Below are 19939 nucleotides of genomic sequence, written 5' to 3'. Positions count from 1 at the left end.
GAAATTCCCTTTAGATTTTGAACTCCATTGAAATATCAAATTCACCTTTCTAATAAATAAAATTGTAATAATCATGACCTGGAGCTAAACGATATTCATTCTGTTTACGATTTTTGTTTACATCATACGACATGGAAGTTCAGCGGAAGCCATGGGGTAATCCAAATATACATACTCAATTTTTACATTTATTTTTAATATTAGTGAGAAGTCCAGCCACCTTCCTTGTAGATCACCTCTTGCAATCTGTTAGGCATAGAAGATTCGTGGTTTCTGACGATCTGTGGTGGTTGTGGAAGACCTTCCATTGCGTTCCCAGTGGTCCTCTCCCTCTCAGGCTTCCCACACATTTTACCAAATTAGCCTAAATATTTTCATGAGGTTCATGTCTGTATCCTTACTTGGCCAGTCAAGCAATTGCAGATCCTCTCGACCTTGAAACAGATTCCTGGACTATTCTGGCGTTAGGATGGGCAGCGGTCGTGAATGAAAATCACAGGAGCAGGTGGGGAGGAATAATTCCGCTGTTGAAAGTGAAAGAAGTTAGAAATCCTGAAGAATTTCAATGTATTTTTCACCAGTGAACCTCCACTCAATCCTGGTGATATCATCCATACAATGTAAGAAGATCCAGCCCCACACGCTTACTGTGACATGCCCATTCCTGGTCACCTCGTAAATGTTTCTTCTGTAGTATCTGAAGGGAAAAAATCTAATTTTTAACAATTTACGGTTTGCTTTTCGTAATAGGGAAAATAATGCTATATCGTTTGGGAAAATAAAATGCTAAGTAAGAACCCTTGCAATAAGTTAAGAATGTTTATTCATCTGCAAGGATTAATACTTATAATAGTATTAAGTTTGATCTGCAACGGTCCGTTATGATATGATATTCTTTATTCAGTAAACAGGCTGTACTCTATAGCTATTATAAGTTTGCCTACGTGATTATTCATAACATTAATAATGCATTTGCTTAATGCCTGAAAGCTGGCCATAGTAGAACTAATGGGGGGTTTTCAATGAAGATTTTTTATTTTCACACTTCTCGTGGCAATATAATTTAATTAGCGGAAAATACATGGTTATTGACAAAATTATTATCTTTTGATTATAATATTACCCTTGCTTATAATTATTATAATCTGACTGTTATTAATGATTATAGAAACTCACCTTATATTACTCGGTCTTCACTTATGTATCCTGCCGTGACTTCTGCTAGTAAAAGACCTTTCGTCACTGCATACGACCTCCGAGACCAAAAAGCCTATCATACCTCCCCCACAAACTGTTGAACAAGGCAAGACTATCAGCACGATGCCGTTCGGTGAGAAATTCCTTCTTGGCAGGAATTCTATGAGGTATTCCTGCCTCATGCAGACGTCTTCGCACCGTCATAGCCGAAACATTTAATGCCAGACGTTCACAAATAGCAATATTATTAGTAAAAGGGTCTTCTGCTGCTCGTCGAATGTCGTCGTTATCCTAACGGGTGGTCATTCGTGGTGGAAGTCTTCGAACTGAAATACGTAATTAACATTCAGATACCTAGATAATCAAGATTAATTATAGCCTGTTTACTTATGGGAGGGCTATTTGGTATTCTGGGAAGTAAAGAGAAAGAATCACTATTAGAGTTCAACAGGACCAAGGCAACTGTATTTAGGTTTCATGATTTTACGGGTTTGTAAGGTTTATTGTTTAAAAAAATTAATAAATAAATGAAATAAATAAATGCTATCCAAAGTCGGTCAATTTCTCAGTCTAAGCATGCCTCCTTTCCATTTATTTACTGCTGTAGGGGAGACGTCAAGACGCTGTGCAACAGCACGTATTGGAAGCCCACTTTCTCGTAGAGAGACGATCTGCGCCAGGAGAACCATATATTGCTGTTCATTTGGAGACTATAACGAATACTACTAGCAGAGGACAGATAACCTATCAAAATTTATACAACACCTCAGTCTAGCCATGATTGGGTGACAAACTTGTTAGCGTGTAATAGGGGTGCTGCAGCAGTGATATCGTTATCACTGAACAAAGTGATATATTAAATCACACGATCACTGGGACTGAGTGATTGATTGGCTGTTACTGCATTGCAAACATCTCAGGTCATTACCTGTCATTGATAACGTTTAAAATTCTGTTATGTCTTTATAATGATAAATTGTTAATTGTCTATTTGAAACACTAAAGGTGGTGGTGTTCCTTCTATTAACGTGAAATTCCATTGATCTGCTTTCGAGCTGTTTTAGTGTATAAGAGGTTGGAGGAGGCAAACTTGTAATAAGTATTAACATCATAGATGAATAAACATTATCTTAATGCAGGGGTTGTTACTTAGCATCACATTTCCCCAAACGATATATCATTATTTTCCCAGTTACGGAAAGCAACGCGTAAATTGTAAAAAAATTCAGATTGTTTTCCTTCAGATACCACAGAGGAAACATTTACGAAGTTGCCAGGAGTGGCTTGTAACCGTAAACGTGTGGGCCTGGATTTCCTTACATGGTATATGTGATATCACCAAGAGTGAAGGGTTTCCCCAGTGAAAAAATACGTTAAAATCTTCAGGAATTTCTTACTCCCTTCACTTCACCAGCGGAATTATCCCCCTTTCCGCTAGTCCTGTCATTTTCATTCATGACGGCTGCCCCATCCATACAGCCAGAATAATCCAGGAATGGTTTCTAGGTCGAGAGGATTTGAATTGGTTGACTGGCCAAATAAGGGTGCAGACATGAATCCCCATAGATCCCGAGAAAGATAAAGTCGATTTATTAAATATTGAACAATTCACAGGTGCCCCGAGAGAAGCCGAAGTGCAGTGGAAAAATCACTGAATTTCTAATCAGTTTTCTCCCATGTATACATAAAAAAATTTCATTTTTGTTCCCAATATTTTTATGCTCATCCATTTCGTATGAAGTAGCTACTGTCGCATATCTTATGTAATATAAGCATTAAGCAGGCTTAGGGGATTAATTACGTTTGCTTTATGTCCTATTACAATAATTAGAATCATAATTACCTGACCTGTTATCGAATTACAGTTACAACTTCAATTACAAGATGGGAACAATATATACAATCATTAGTATAGTTTCACAATTTTAATATTTCAAAATTGTAATCACAGCTACAAATATATACTATCAAAAAGTATTACTCAATTACATTTCGCCACACCTATTTCCTTAAAAAAAATGCAGATAGTTGCAAAGACTTTTTACTTGATTGTTTGGTGTCCTTTATAAATCAATTTCTGCAACAAATTGTAAGTTTGTAACTTATATACCTTTAGTTACAAATACAAAACAAACATATCTAAGATATTTTAGACCTGTAGAAATTATCGTTAGCATCCTATGATTTGCCCAAGTAAATTTTTAGGGTTGGTTTATTGTGGTTGAAAATTATTATGCTGATATTATAAGAAAATGATACTGAAAATACAAACTCAAATATTGGAAAAAATGTTCACAAAACTTTTTGCACAAAAAAAGGAAATAAATGGAATAAAATTTTTTTTAGAATTGGTAGCTGGCTTGTTAAGATTCCCCTTTCCCTTAAACTCCCTTAATATATAATAAATGAATTGGGAAGCGACTCAAAACATCTCTCCATTGCATTTGGTTAAGATGAGTTCTCGAAAAGTAAGAGGGCTGCTCTAGGATAACAATCTCAAATAAGGTACTTTATTATTTGAACTTTTCAGTTACAATTACAATTACAATTACCATTAATTATAAAATAAAAAACAATGCAATTACAGTTAACTTCAAAACGTCTAATTAAAAACATTTCATATAAATGACAATTACTCCAAGCCTGAATAAAAGATAATGTGTTTTTATTCGTAATTGGTAAAGCTTCTTACTGTGGGTTTCACAGACAGTGCAGTCACGTTTTTGGTCAATAACACTGTAATGAAGACTGGTATCAGTACGAGATTTTGCTAAAATATTTCTGTATATTCAAGGCTTTAACTCTAATGGATGTCCGGTAAAAATGCTCAATTTTTATTTGTAACACATAGAGCAACTATAACCAGTTACTTATTCAAACCAATCTGTAGCCAATTGGCGGCTCTCTCTTGCTAAAAAAAAAAAAAAAAAACCCCCCCCAAAAAAAAAAAAAAAATTAAAAAGTTGCGTAACAAACGATTTCTGCTACCATGCCGACAGCTATGTTCCTAGGCGGCCATCTCTTCTTCACCTTCGTAATGCAAGCATATGGCTGATGCCCTGAGTCCAAATGAAGATTGCCAAGGAGGTAACCAAACACAAGTATAACAGTAGATTTACCATCAATCACAGTGTCTATCGTTCTACTACTCCACCATACATGCAGATATCTCTCACTCTAATAATTATAATTATTTACTCATAACCCAAGTCAATAGTCACTAAAGAAAGAAAAAAAATTTTGATCTTAAGACAAAAATATTAATAGCTACTACTACTGCTGCTGCTGCTGCTGCTGCTGATAAGAATAATAGTAAAAAAATGCTATATTACTGGTTATTATTATTAATAATTAATTAATATTGTTCCCTTGTTTTCAACGTAGACCAAAAGTAATATATCCATTGCCTAAGGTAAGGTAGTACGTTACTGGAATTTGCACATTTTTCCGTACCTGAACTGTACCGTACCCGTACTTTGGTAAAATTATCGTTGCGTAATTCCGTACCGTAACACTAGGCTATAAATATCAACCGTACCTACCATACCGTAATGCCAGCCTTGCTGGCAGGTAACAACAGCGTGAATCGTTAGATATATACAACATTTTAAATTATTATTATTAGATTAGATAGATAGATAGATAGATAGATAGATAGATAAAAATAAATCGTGCAAAATATACTTAAACTGAAGTAACATTCACAGAGAGAGAGAGAAGGGGGGGGAGTATACTGTTGTGTTCACATCCATTTCTGGCTAATCGAGCCTTTTGCCTCTTCGTACAGGACAAGTTGTCTATCTTTATGATTTGTGATTCATGATACTCTTATAAATTACGGTACTGGGTGTAGTACACTATAGCAAAATCTCGTACTTATACGAATCTTAGTTACAGAGAAATAGGTTAGAGAATTCTCGAACACGTTTACCGAGCTCATTTTACGAAGCAGTTCTCAACGAGTATTCAGTTCTCAATGTAATTATTAACAGGAACAATAATTACGTGAGCATATTATATTTAACAGCAGTATCTTCATTTCATACCATGGTGATTATGATTCCTATTGGCTAATCCTACAATCACCGGGAACGATTATAATGATATAATCATGGTATTGTTTTTACTCGACTCGAAACAGAGTCTGAATCCCAATAGAGGTGAGGTCGTCAGCAGATTTTTTAAATGGGTCAGTACTTCATAACTACTCACAATGAATCGAAGGAACACAAATCTGGCGATGCGAGGACGAATTGTCACTATGCGACAATAGCTTCTCGATACGAGCCATAGCACGTGATATTGGTGTGTCCCCCACCACGGTACAGTAGAAGGTGGGAGGAGAGTGGGAACTTGAACGACTTGCGTAAGTTGTTTATGCTGAATGATTGGTGGATATGTTACATTGTTCATGGTTATTTAATCTTGCTTATTTAATGAAAATTTAATGAAGTTTCTTTCTTAAATGTATTTCGTCTCGCTCTTATAATTTTGGTTAGACTACAGATATCCACAGCCATTCCACAGCACAGTAATATTTCAGGTGCACTCCATAATCCCACACCGGTGGGTGCGGTTTTGGCCCTTGCCGACCTCAACCGATGAACAAAGTTAGATAGTCGATTGAGTTGTCTCGGTAAAATTAAGCCTATAAGAGCATTTTATTTGTGCCCACCCTGTCACAGTCATTGTGCGTCTTATGGTAGATATAGTTTATATATTAAATGTCATTTCAGTGATGGCTCAGGAATGATTTACAGTGTTAATAACTAACAACCAAATTGGGATTAATTATTAGGAAATATGTAATCACGTTCTATTTGATATGCTTTTGAAACCAAAAGTATATACCATGTTACTAAATTATGATCAATCCATCCAGTACAAAATTCGAAGAATCTAGAATTGATTGCGATGTTATATAAATTATAAGTTAAACATTTAAGATAATATGGTCTCTTAGCTAGGCCAGGGGGGTCCACGAACCACGCCTTTAGCAGGGCGGCTTCAAGAGCAACCCTTAACCAACGCCGAGGCCATTCGTGAATACCTTGGATTAGAAGTGTCTTCGATGACAGTACGACGCAGACTTCACACTGCTAGGATTCATCACAGAATACCAGCGACGGAGGAGCTCTTGATGGCGCGACACAAGGCGGGAAAAGCTTGATTTTGCAGAACGTCATGCTGATAAGGATTTGGACTTTGAGGCCCAGGTCATCTTTACTGACGAGAAGTGCTTCTCGTCCACATCGCATGGGAAGCTGCAGTGTTGGCGAACAAATAGAACTCGGTATGATAAGCAAAATCTTTACTTGCATCAAATATCAATTGCATACTTCTTTATTAATTATTAATCTTCAGATTTTGTTCCACGGAAGTGGACTGTCAAAATATATAAAGGGAGTAAACATAAATAAGAGTGCTATTTCTGAGATAAATATTAGGTAAGGGACAGTGGCAGCATTTGCTCTTTCCTCAAATATAATTAAATAGATAATTAGACAACAGAATTCTTTCAGTGTTGTTCACCACTGAGAATTTAAATTCTCCAAAGGCATATATATGATTTATATTATACACCCCCATTTTTTTCTCTCATTCAGATATGAATCCCGTAACATCGTTGAGGTGGTTCGATCCGGCCATGTCACCTGCAACGTATGGGGCTGGGTGTGTCTGGATGGTATGGTGATGTGTTCTGTATCGAGGGACGATTTACAGCAGCTAAGTATGTTGAGCTGCTGCAAACCTCCTTCTTGCCTTCGTTACGAGAAAGGAATTTTCCCTTTCCCACCAGGGCCCATCCTGTTTCATGCACGACCGGAGTCCCATTCACACTGCTCGCGTTGTTCAAGAGTGGTTTGCCAGACAGGATAACCTGCTTCTTCTTGAATGGCCGAGCAAAGGAGCAGATATGAACGTGATTGAACATGTGTGGGCCCAGATGGTGAACACATGGAAAATGTAACATGAGAGAACAACACAGCAAACCATGGCTCACATCAACTCTCAGTGGGAAATTTGTAGACAGAGACCGCAGCAAATTTTCAACCTTGTTCATTCGATGTCCGACAGATTGAGGGAAGTGACTGAGAGAGAGGGTGGATGGTCAAGGTATTAGACTTGTTATAATAATAAATGTTATATTTTTTGTAACAGGACATAAAATGGTCTCAATTTGTTCTCACTAGTTTATTTTCATTTATATGTTTTAATAAAACATATTCACAAGAAGTTTTTATTATTTATTATAACCATGATATTCTTGATACTAATATTCGAAGTATCTGTAAAAACAAAAAAAAAAAATGCATAATGCCTCCATACAATATTGAGAGTATTGCAGTAAACTTTCCTACTTACTCTGGCCCCACATGTTTTTTATGTGTCTTCCTAATCACCGTTTCTTGTTAACAGCATTGAATTATAGAACTGAATGGACTCGCCAGAGCACTGTTTTCATACAGTGAGGTGGGTAACAGTATTGGCAAATTGCTTACCTGTATACTTTGTTCACTGGTGTGGCCGATACAAGATATGATACTTCGACTGCTTATTTTCGCTTATTAGCCTTCTCGGAGTCTATTAAAATAGTTTCCATTATTTGAAATGTAATGCTTTATATCCTACTGATATTTTCAATGTAGTATCTTTGGTTAAAATCTAAGTTATATGAACAAGAGTAAAAATGTGGCATATTTTTTGGCCGTCGTTGTCGTTACTGAGTATAAGGGTCATATGCTCTGTAGGATCTTTTAAAAGGAAACTGTCAGTTCAGTAGATGATGCTCTCTTTATGTCAGCCACTATAAGGAAAGCCCAAATGACTTCACCTATCGCCTGAGGTCAACGAAATATATAGTCTATAATATATCAGTGCATACATAATTTTAGAAAAACAACAGTTAACCCTTAAAAGGTCAACCTCGTCATATGACGTGTTGCAGAAGTCGTCCCACATATGTTGTTTACGTCATGTGACGTTCTTAAGATTTTAAATTTGCGCGCCTTCATAGCTTATTGTATCGATATTGTTTCTGTAATCATTAGTGCCTTATTAGAGGCCTTGCTGCGTTTGCACTGCTTGTCTTCCATTTGTATGAACTGTGCGGGGGAGGTGGGCGGGGTTAGGGGTGGCCTAGGAGGTTGTCAGAAATGTCAAACCAGCTAATCCTGTGTGGCAAAGGATTGGTGGTGATAATTTTTTGCCACACCTTCGATTTTGATGAAAGTATATCAGGAATAAAGTTTTTTATTCTGTTTTTAATTTTAAGTATTGTGTAATGAATATGACCGATATATAGACAATGTGGTAAGATAACGTCTTGGCCGAAAGTTAAATGAAACCTTAATAAACAAACTTATATTACAAGTGAGACAACAATCTTCATTACAACGATATAAACTGCTCAGATCTTTTTTTTTTTTTTTTTTTTTTTTTTTTTTTTTTACTCCGTGTGTGTGTGTGTGTCTTTCTCCCACTATACCTAATAAGTCCGCCCACCAAACGAACTCCAGAGCTTATTGGTGGAACTCTTGCTAGCAGAGAAGGAGTTCTCCCCCCATCTCCCTCAGTAAACATTGATACCATGTAATTTTTCGAAGTCTTTCAAGACGGTGTACCAGGCAAACCTGTGTCCAACTGTACCTAGTGCAAACTACGGACTTCATCTGTGTTCATCATACGTACCAGTCTGTATGGAAAATGTGGTCTGATACAGGTGAGTAAGGTAGTCATACTGATAGTGTGGTCGCTTAATATACGAATATCAAACCCTCTTATTTGGTAGCATAGCTCTACTCCTTGGCAAGGAGGAGTAGTACAAACCCTGGTGTATTGGTTTGCTATTGGACAGTCAAAGTTTCTCTTTGGTTCCCTATACAATGATTCTCTCTTATATCATTGTACGTCACTCAGGGTCTGATTGGTTAGATATCAATTTATCTAGCTTCATTCCCTCTCCAGAAGTCATTTCTTCTGAAGCTGGTGGGTTGGCCCCCAGCAGGTTTAGGATGTCTTGTACCTCCCTCCAAGTACGAGTCTATCCTATTGTTAAGACCGAAGGTTTGTTCGCTTATGGACAAATGACAAATTTTCCAAGACAATTCGTATTTTTCATAGCCACAAACCTGAGGTCTTAACATTAATACTGCCCACCTCTAGTTGCCCCTCTGTTTGTTAAGACGTCCTGAGTTGGGAAAGATGGACGCAGTGGCGTAGGTGCATGGTCTTTGACCACTCTTAAACAGATTTACACCTGTTGCCAGATATCACAAAGATTCCTTGCTTTCATCTGTGTTTTGACTGGCTCCAGCTAGGCGCTAGAAATTATCCTATTGTTAAGAACCAAAGGTTTGTAGCAATGAAAAATACAAATTGTCTTAGAAAATTTGTCATTTTGCTGCTGTCTCCTGGCCTATCCTTCCTGCTCAAAAATTAAGACCTTTTTAATGGGAAAATGCCCTTTTCTGATAATGGAACTGTATTTCATGGCAAACATCCCAGATAGTTTTTTTTTTTTTCCTCCTACACCTTGGCTTACGTAAACAAACCACTCTCTCTACATGGGCCGAGATTATTTTAGCGTTCCTCAGTAAAAAAAAAAAAAAGCCCCACTCCTTTTGTAGGACGCATGACATCCACAAGGTGAGTACTGTACATTGTTAACTTTATTCAGAAATGTTTCTTTTGAAGAAGGTTTTTGAGTATGGAGTAGTTATTGTAGACCGTATTCTTGAACTGGTGAAGGCACAATAATCCAGCAGCCAGACCTGACATAATTAAGTCACTGTAGAACCACAATGTATAATACATTTATAGGCTCATATGTCTCATGTTCTTTATTGCTAGACCCAAATGGGTATCCAGAATAAAGAAACTGTTGATAACCTGTGACTTTACCTTGTATAAAAAATTACTGAAACACTATTGCCGAGAGAGTGTTGGTCATGCTGAGAAATTGCTGGAGAGAGCACAATAATCCCTTAGCCTGACCCAACGTAATTAGGTAAGCCACCTTCATACCTCAAGAATAATACATATATTATTAGTTCATATGTTGTTACCTGTTCTTAATTGCCAAACCATATGGGTATCCAGAATAAAGGAAATGGTTAACAACCTGTGACTATACCTCAGACCAAAATTAATCTGGGTTTTTGGGGTTTATTTATTATAAGCTAAGCCATTCCAACACCTAACAGTTTCTATTGTAAGCTCTTTTGAGGATGAATAGCTGCTATGCTATAAAAAAACAGCCACTGCGAGTCCTCAGATCTACCCACTTTCCCTGATGAAAGACGAAACGGCAAGAGATGAAGGGTGAAAATTTATCTTGCACTGACCTAGCGTTTAATGATGAAGGCACAGACTTGTCACATCTGTGAGAGTATTATGTAGAGCCTAGGTAATCATTGCAGGACAGGAGATGAGGCCTTCTGTCCCGAGTCATTAACATATATTCCATCACTGTGTCAATGTGCACTATTCTGGCAGAGATATTCTATCACTGTGCCAATATGCACTATTCTGGCAGAGACCAACTATAAGAGAATTCTTTGTAATTGGTTGGTCTGTCTTATGGAGCCCTGGGGGGGACCATGAGATAATAGCTTGATTAGGGATTTCCGTACGTAAAGTGGTATATATCAACATTTCTTCTTGTTTTATCTAATAATAATACAGCCTGTTCTGCCTCATCCTAGATATCATGTGATGTCAACACTGATACTGGTTTAAATTAATGTTCCTTTTATTACTTTTAAATGTTTACTGATACTGGTTTAAATTAATGTTCCTTTTATTACTTTTAAATATTTAATATGATGCTTTCAATGTGTTGTACCTATAATAATTTTAATGATTGATTTATTTTACAATATGAATATGCCTATGTGCTATAGTATTTTGTAGTTTTAAACTTAATTATACTCCTCAAATGTTAATAATTTTCAATAATTGAGTTATTAGCCTTAATTTCAGACAAGACATTATCATGGGTGCTAAATTTTGGATGCTCAGATTAGCAAGGAGTTTACCATAGTCTTGCCAGAGACACAGGAATGCTACTGCTACTTCCCATGTAACTGCTTCTCTCATGAAACCATTATGTAGCAACAAAATCAGAGGTTTGTCCATTTAAAACCACATTATGGCCAGAATATGATCTTGCTTTTTTTTAAAATAATGAACTCTGTGGTTACTGTTATTTTCAAGTTCAGTACATACTGTAAATTCACCAGCTCACTGAATCACATTTCTTAACTCTACAGGACTGGCTGGCCTTCAAGGATGTATTTTCCTTGATGGAACTTGTGCAGGAAAAAGTTTATAGAAACTGGAGCTCTCTAAAACAGATACGGTTGGATTAACGTGTTCTCTAGAACCTGAGTATGCAGTGTTATAACTGAACTGACAAAATGGAATTGCCTGTATTATTACACATTTTAACTACAATGTTAACAGTGATCTTAAAGAAAACTGGATATATATTGGTGTTTGGTTCTCTAGAGCAGTGGTTCCCAAACTTGATCATACTAAGGGCCCCCATAAATGACAAGTCCCAGCCGAGGACCCCAGCCAATGAAAAGTTATTACCATACCAGGATACCCAGTACAATGTAGTACATTTAATATTTGCATATTTGTGCACAAAGTAAGTATAAGTAAATATATAAAATATTTTAAATATCTTTTTTTATTTCTTAGAATTCAATACAAAGTAAAACTGGTGAAAACAGTCAATTTTTTTTCTGCAGTAGAAACAAATATTACATTTTTCATTGTGTCACGGGCACCCCAGGACCTTCTCGCAGACCCCAGTTTGGGAACCACTGCTGTAGTGTAAAAATTAATTCTATTACATGTTATGATAGTTTTTTTTCCAAAACAAATTCCATTACAAGTTAATGGAATATTTTTGTGGAGATAGTTTCTTATGTGTTAAGGTAACTTTAAAAATAGTCTCTCCATTAAAATTTCAGTACACAGTACATGTACTTGGGGCTTTATAAAAAATGTATGCATTTTCTTAATACAGTAGTTAAATAAATACAAATTCCTCCAGTTGACAGTACATAGTAGGATTCTTCTAGATATCTTGTTTTTTTTTTTTTTTTGTGAAGCAACAGCAGAATAAAAGCTTAGAATTTCAAAGGAGAATGCAGTACGTAATGTTAAGCAAGAAATTGCAGTAACTTGGGGATTACTCCAGCCATGGATTAGTATCGGAAAAGCTAAAAGGTTGTTACTTTATCATTGTTACATATTGTTCATACGCGAACAAACCTTCGGTCTTAACAATAGGATAATTTCTAGCCCCTAGCTGGATCTGGTTAAATTGCAGATGAAAGCAAGGAATCTTGTGAGATCTGGCAACGAGTGCGTATATCGGGTGAAAAGTGGTCAAGAACCACGCACCCCTGCCACAGCGTTCAGTCTTTTCTTAAACCGCCTGGACGAGAGTTGTGGTTGGTTGACCTCTCTCGGCCTTTACCCGGTTCATTGCCCGTTTTTGCTTTTGTTTCCGTGTGTGTGTGCTTTTATTATGGCTTCTGCTCCTTCTAGGCCTCGTCAACGTGTGTGCCCAGGAGCTCCAGGTTTTCTATGTTCTCATTTCTAGCTTCATTAGCAACAGACCCTCACATCACTTGTAGTAGGTTTCGTTCTAACGTTTGTACAATAACGAATCCCTGCACAGAATGCTGTGCGTGGCCTAGAGAGCAGTGGAAGTTATTTTATAGAAAGAGGGAGCATCGTAAAGTTTCTGCTCTTCCTTCGTGGGAGGTATTTTCTTCTCCTCTTCCTGATGCTTCATCTGCCGCTGTCACAACCCATGCTAGTTGTTGTGCCTTTGTCCCCTTCCTTTTCTTCCATCGATTCATCATTGGAAGTATCGGGAGGCCCCCAGGCTGATTTATTATGTAATGTTGCCCCCTCTTCCTCGGGAGTTAATTTATTTCCCGAGAGGGAGGAGGCTGTTTCATCAGTTTCATTAATTTCAGATTTGGAGGCATCCAAAATGGTGGTGCTCTGGGGGATGCTTGGGCTACGGGTGGGGTCCACCCTCCTTGGAGGGTTTGCTGACGCACTTCTTGGATGCTTGCCATCCCCCTCCTCCTGGCCTCGTCTTCATTGGTAGCCGAGGTCAGCCATACTGTATTGCTCTGCCAGTGACGATTACTGCTTCTTCGAGTCAGAGGGAAGCCGTGGTGTCAGCCCCACTAGTGATGTCACAGGGTCAGCCATTTTGTATCCCTACGCCAGTGGCGTCTGCTTCCCATTCGGATCAAGGGGAAGCCATGACATCATCGCTGCTTATGATGTCGCTTCCATCGATGACGTCACTCCCAGTTGCCTCCACTACGCTGCCTCGCTCGTCTCTCTTTACTTACCTCCATCCCTACATCCTCTCTTCCATTGTGCCATCCAACCACACTAACTCCTGCTCATGATCTGAAGACAATACTTCTTGACTAAAATTACGGTTGTTCAAAATAATATTTGAAGTTTTAATACTAAGTGATGTAGTACAGTATACTATTGATATTTGCATCATTAGTAAGAACTTGTGCCAATGTACTGCAATTATTGGATAAGCAGACAGAAATAAAAGCTGTTCCTGCTTGCATTACTTTTTACAGTATAACTAAACGGTGGTAATAGAATAAGGATTATGATTCACTGTATAAAAACTTAATCTTTCCAACATTTATTTAAAAAAATATTTCAAATCTTAGAACCATAAAAAAAAACTCATTGAAATATTCATACCCACATGAAATGTAAAACTTTATCAATAAAATATTCATACCCACATGAAATGTAAAACTTTATATTACAAACTACGTATAAGTAATCAAGATAAATGGACTTGTTCAGTCCATTAGTGACCTGTTGGATCTTGTACTGCATTCTTATTACTTAAGACATTTATTTCCTATACTCATCCATAACTTCGACAGTTATATACAGTTTTAATTACACAAAGCTATCGTATATAAATGTACACAAATTATTAGCACCATTTCAAAAATCTACACATAAAATTAAACTATAAATTTGCTTTCTCTTTTAATTGCTCTGCAATATCCTTTTGTATTAGGTCAGCAATGTCCTGTTTACTATACCCTAACTCGCTCAATACTTCACAGGTATGCTGACCAACTTTTGGAGCTATTGCACCCTCGATGACAATACCAGGGGTACGTGAGAGCAGAGGTGCTGGCCTTGGTTCAAAATGTCCATCAGAAGCTTTAATGAAACTTCCACGATCTACATTGTGAGGATGATTAGGAGCTTCATCCATGCTCAAAACTGGAGTCACACATGCATCTTTTCCTTCAAACACCTGAAAATATAATTATTTTGAAGGTAAGTAGCTAGCATACAAAACAACTTTATAAATTACATTAACTTGAGTATCAGTCATGTACTAATAAAGTATAAATAATGCAGGACAGCTGGACTACCACTTGTAGATTTTCATGCCTATGTGGAGAACCACTTTTTAATGTAAACTGAAACCACTTTTTTAATGAAAACAAACTTAGCTATGGGTGATGTGTCTTTTATAGTTTTATTCTGTCACCTTACAGTACTTAAAAGCTTAAGAAATTCACAGCCTTTTTGTGATGTTATTGTTCAGAAGATAATAAAATCCACTTTTGTGACTTTTTGATAAAAAATTCTAGATTGTCAACCTTCAATCCAATTTTGTGACCTTGAATGATGAAACAATACTGTCAAACCACAATATACAATACGTATAGGCCAGGAATAATTTTTTTTTTTATGTAAACAACTGAAATAAAGCAAGCTCCCTTGGGAGCCAAAGAGGGATGGTAGGATAACTGAAGAGAACCAACAAAGTGGCAAGAATGCATATAAGAATTGACTGACTGATTACTCTTACTGTCATGTACCTGTAATACAAGTGTATACCATTTTTCAGGTTATGAAATTCATTGTTCAACAATAAACAAAATTACTGTGGTTCCAACAACTCCAGAAATTTATGTTCTAACTACTGATCCATTTTATGATGTATGGTTTCCGCCAACTGACTGACTGCAAGACTGCTCACTATACCACACTATCATACCATACCCTCCCACACATCATTGCTGCCAAGTTTTTAAACTTCAAGATTGGCAATCTCAAACTGCAAGATTATGTAGTTCAAAATCAAAGATTGACAGACTTTCTATAGAGAGGGTTACTCATCATGCTCACCTTGCCACACACCATTGCTTTCAAGATTGAAAGTGATGAGGCCCACTATATCAACAACCATTACCATGAAGAATGGGCCTATTTTTCTTTACTATCAACTGTGAAGGTTAAAACAAAGTTATTCAGGTCTTTTAATGTGAACATAAACTGTATAAGGACCCTACATAATCCACGGGAGTCTGCCTAAAAAGAAGAGGAGTCTTTCCTGCCATAAAAAAATGCCATATACTAAGAGGAAAGTAACATCATTAGGGGTTAGTGTTGCAAAGTATACAAAGACTTGAAGAACAATATGGGATTTTACTATTCACTTTTATGTACAAGCATCATATTTCCTTGGAAATTTCACTCCAATTGTGATGCAGTGCAAGATTGCTTTTGTTATTCTTGCAAAGGTCAAAACTAAGCTTGTTATTCCTTCAAGTTACTTAAAGAATAGAATCGTAGCATGGCTGTAAAGTAAGTTACGAAGTTTTAGTGTACAGCAGGAAATAATAGATTCTTGCTTGCGAAACAAATGCAAGTAGCAGCTAACAGTTCTTAGATTTTAAAAAAATTAAGAAAACAAATGAAGGGAAAAGATAACCACCATCAAATTGAAGAAAGTAAATTAATAGCTCATCTTTGAAAAAGTGTTGACAAAGTTTTGGATACCCTTCAAGAACACATCCAGAGAATCTATGTTGTAGGGAGCTGCTCACCTGCAAATGGTTAAAGGGAGGTTTTTTTTTTTTTTTTTTTTTTTTTTTTTTTTAATTTTTTTTTTTTTTTTTTTTTTTTTTTTTTAACTGACTTTTATACAAGACGAGAACATTGCAGAGGAAGCAGATGTCTGTTCCGTTAGATCTTCAATTTGTTAGCAAACTCAGATGAAGATAATCATCCTCATGGGAATCAGGGATGGAGAACTAACTGAGAAACTCATAGCCCTCAACACCAATACCTCAACAGGATATTATCAACAAGTCCCACACCTGAGACTACCAGAAGGCCACTTCTGCAATTTGTCCTTGGCCCTCTCCAACTTTAGGAAGCAGAAGAAACATGGAAAGGGAGACACCCCTACCACACCATCACAGTGTGTTTCATGCCAGTCGTACAACCGCACGCACAGATCCATAGAGAAGTGTGCAGCAGCTGTGCCCACAGGGGCCATTGGGCCAAGACACAGAGGTGCCCCGCCAGACAAGTCCAGAACCATCACTGCAACTGACATGGATACCATGACAAGTGCTGCCAAACAGGGTGCTGCCACTTCAGTGCCAAACCTACACCACCCTCTCAAGGCAAGAACCCCAGCTGTTGTCGGATGGGAAGACCCTCTTCTATCAAAACCCTGCGATCAATCTAAATTTCCGTCTCGAATGGTGACTTCATATTCAGGATTCAGATGTTGCCAATCACAGGAGGCAACAACTCTGTTATGGGCCCTGAGCATAACTAGGAGTCCACTTCAACCCAGACTATGTTCACCGCAGATGGCTCTACGATGACATCTGCCTTAGGACCCTTTACAGCTACTCTCACCTTAGCTAAGAGATCCTGTTAAGTGAAGATCTAAGTCCACAAAGGTTACCAAACGCCACTGCTGTCATATAGCCACTGCAAAGTTTGCCATTATTCTGCCAGTTTCTCAGACCTATTTTGGGTGTTGCCCATGTCAACAAGTGTTTGGAGCTGCCTCTTCATGCCATCAAGTTGCCTACTAAAACACGAGACCTTTTTTTTTATTTCTAGGAGTGTTTGAGGACGTGCCTATCTACAAGGAAAACCTGGAGAAAGCCCCACTCTTGCCGATAGAAGGATCCCAATGCAAATTCATCTTAAGGAAGATGCTGTACCTTTTGCCATCTGTCCACCTTGCCAGATACCATATGACTTCTGGGAGCAAGTCAAGACAAAGATAGAGTTCATGGTAGATCAGGGAATCATTTCGGTAATACTTAGGACCTATCAGAATACATTGGTTCTGGGAGCAAGTCAAGACAAAGATAGAGTTCATGGTAGATCAGGGAATCATTTCGGTAATACTTAGGACCTATCAGAATACATTGGCGAAGGAATTATTTGGTAACAAATTTTTTCCCGGTTTGGCCAGTTCTGATGCTAAAATCCCCCTTACTATCTATGCTAAATCCACGAGATGTTCACAAGGTGTTGAAAGTTTGGCATCACACTTGTTTGTGGTCACCACATCCAATGTTACCTTCTGCAGGTTTCAGATCTCCAAAGGCGGCATTTCAGCAGCTCCTCACAAAGTAGACTTCCCTGCACCAACAAACTTAACAGATCTTCATTAATTTTTGGGGTTACTTAACCAACTGGCCAACTTTATGCCTGAGATAGCCAACACAGCTCAGCCTCTCAGACTTATGAGCCATAAGCATGCTTTTGTATCATCCGCAGATCAGGACGGCACATTTTGCAGAGTGAAGACTGCCCTGGCTAGTCTTCACTCTGTCCTTACCTCCTTTGATCCAGCCCTCCCAAAGACCAACACTATTCTACTCAATAGGCTTGGATGTGCTCTTCTACAGGACCACGGCAACAGAAGACTTACTAAGTAGTGTTGCTCTCATTTCCTCACAGACACCAAGACATGCTATGCCACAATAGAGTTGGAGATGTTAGCTGAAACCTGGGCTATGTCCAAATGCAAACTGCACCTGATAGGCCTCCAACATTTTACATTGATGACAGACCAACTCCCACTGGTGCCAATTTCCAACCATACACTATGGATGCAGTCGAGAATCCCTGTACATCTTTTAAGAGAAAATCTTGCAGTATTTGTTCACAACCATGTGCGTGTGCTGGCAAGCAGCTCTGCATACCAGATGTCCTGTCACGTGCCCCTCCTTTGGCCACTTCACACCACAGGACGAAACCGACTATGTTGAAGCTGGACCACATACAGCAGGACCCTTGCCACCATTCGTGTAGCAGCCCAAGAGTATGATGCCTCACCCCAGGACACAGACAGGATTATTCTCGATCCAAGTGCTTAAGCAAGGGAGGACCTGTCACATATCCATCTTCAAGACTGCGTGCTCACAGGATTTCCTACCAGTTATTATAACTTACATAATTTGTTGCTCTCATTCTGGAAACCATATGGCCTCTCAGTCGACCCTGAATTCGTACTGTATAGAACAAGGATTGTAGTTCCTACCAGTCTTTGTTGCCATGCTTGATCACGACTCCAAGCATATAAGCCTTGCCAGATTGTAGAAACCCATCCTCCACCAGGAACCTCTTCAAAACTACAACTGACCCTCTAGGCCCTTTAAGTCTGTGTCAGCGGACTGCTTCAATGTCGCAGGCTTTCTGGCTGGCCTGTGGTTGCCCTATGCTATGGTGACACTACCGCCTCGACAACGATCAGTCTTTTCAGCAGGTAGTTCAGAGGTGTTGTGTTCCACTTAGCCTCAGGACAATTGGTATATCTCATTTCACTGGCCGTGAATTAAGAGATTTCATGGAGTGATGGGGAGTACATCATCTTGTTACTTCCCCATACTCTAATAGTCATGCCCAGGCCGCTGTGGAGCACCTTATACTGAAGACAGTACCCTCCAGTAACATCAGCAATGAAGACTTCAACCGTGGCCTCTTGGAGTTGCGGAACACTCCAAACTTCACGGGCCACTCCCCTGTACAAATCCTAAATGGCCACCCACTTCGCTCCTGTGTGACTGCTCATCCTCGGTCATTCTTGGCAGAATGCCTTAAGAAAGGCAAGGACTGGTATCGCTGTGCTGCCACCACAGCCAAACTGTACATACAGAGGTCGTACAATCAACATGTATGTCTCCTACCCAGGCTAGAAGTTGGACAGTCAGTCAGGATCTGACTTCTCAGTTTGGACAAGGCCAGGATCATCTTGAGCCATGGCAGGTCAAGGGACTATGATGTACATCTCCCCAGGGGACGAGTATACTGAAGGGACCACCGCTTCCTGTATCAAGTACCAACCCTTGGTGCTGAGGTGCTGAATCTCTACCTCACATCCCTGTAGACCTTTCCATGGAAACAAAAGTCCTCCAACAGCCCCATGTAGATCTCCCAGGTTTTCCAGATGAAGAACCCTTAACCCTCTTACGCCGAATGGACGTATTAAACGTCGAGTCAAAATGTCTCCCGTATGCCGAATGGACGTATCATACGTCGACTCAAAAAAGTTTTTTTAAAAATTCACGGAAAAATACTTATAGGCCTACCAGCCGAAAACTTTTGAATCACGCGCCTTGGGGGATGCTGGGAGTTCACGGATCAAGGCGTTGTTTTGTTTACAATCGCTATGCAGGCGCGCAAGCGCGAGTTTCTTTCTTATCGCACTAAAAAGTGACACATCTCAAAAATTATTTTGTCACTTTGACATAATTTTTGCACCATTTTAAATTATCCTTTACATGAAGTATTATATATGAAAATGTGTGCAATTTCATGTAAAATACAATAAAAAAATACTCATGATTGTAGCTTTTATCAGTTTTGAAATATTTTC

At 38.4% G+C, this 19939-nt stretch overlaps 1 protein-coding gene and 2 long non-coding RNA genes across 3 annotated transcripts in view; 2 read left to right on the top strand and 1 right to left on the bottom strand.

Moving 5' to 3' along the window:
- The window catches only part of LOC135207310 (uncharacterized), a 112630-nt gene that overhangs the window by 2572 nt on the left and 90119 nt on the right, over nucleotides 1–19939 (top strand). The gene's annotated exons all lie outside the window — the stretch shown is intronic.
- Nucleotides 8737–11596, top strand: LOC135206423 (uncharacterized). The gene is made up of 3 exons (XR_010312740.1): nucleotides 8737–8920; nucleotides 11182–11327; nucleotides 11472–11596. It is a non-coding gene; the product is annotated as an uncharacterized LOC135206423 (long non-coding RNA).
- The window catches only part of LOC135206408 (alpha-methylacyl-CoA racemase-like), a 59593-nt gene continuing 53547 nt past the window's right edge, over nucleotides 13894–19939 (bottom strand). The window contains exon 7 of the mRNA XM_064237800.1: nucleotides 13894–14548. Coding sequence (XP_064093870.1) covers nucleotides 14252–14548 — 297 coding nt within the window. The 3' untranslated portion in view covers nucleotides 13894–14251. The remainder of the gene's footprint in view (nucleotides 14549–19939) is intronic.

The sequence above is a fragment of the Macrobrachium nipponense genome, chromosome 11 (assembly GCF_015104395.2).
Source record: "Macrobrachium nipponense isolate FS-2020 chromosome 11, ASM1510439v2, whole genome shotgun sequence".
Lineage (NCBI taxonomy): Eukaryota > Metazoa > Arthropoda > Malacostraca > Decapoda > Palaemonidae > Macrobrachium > Macrobrachium nipponense.
This window is presented reverse-complemented; position numbering and strand designations above follow the sequence as displayed.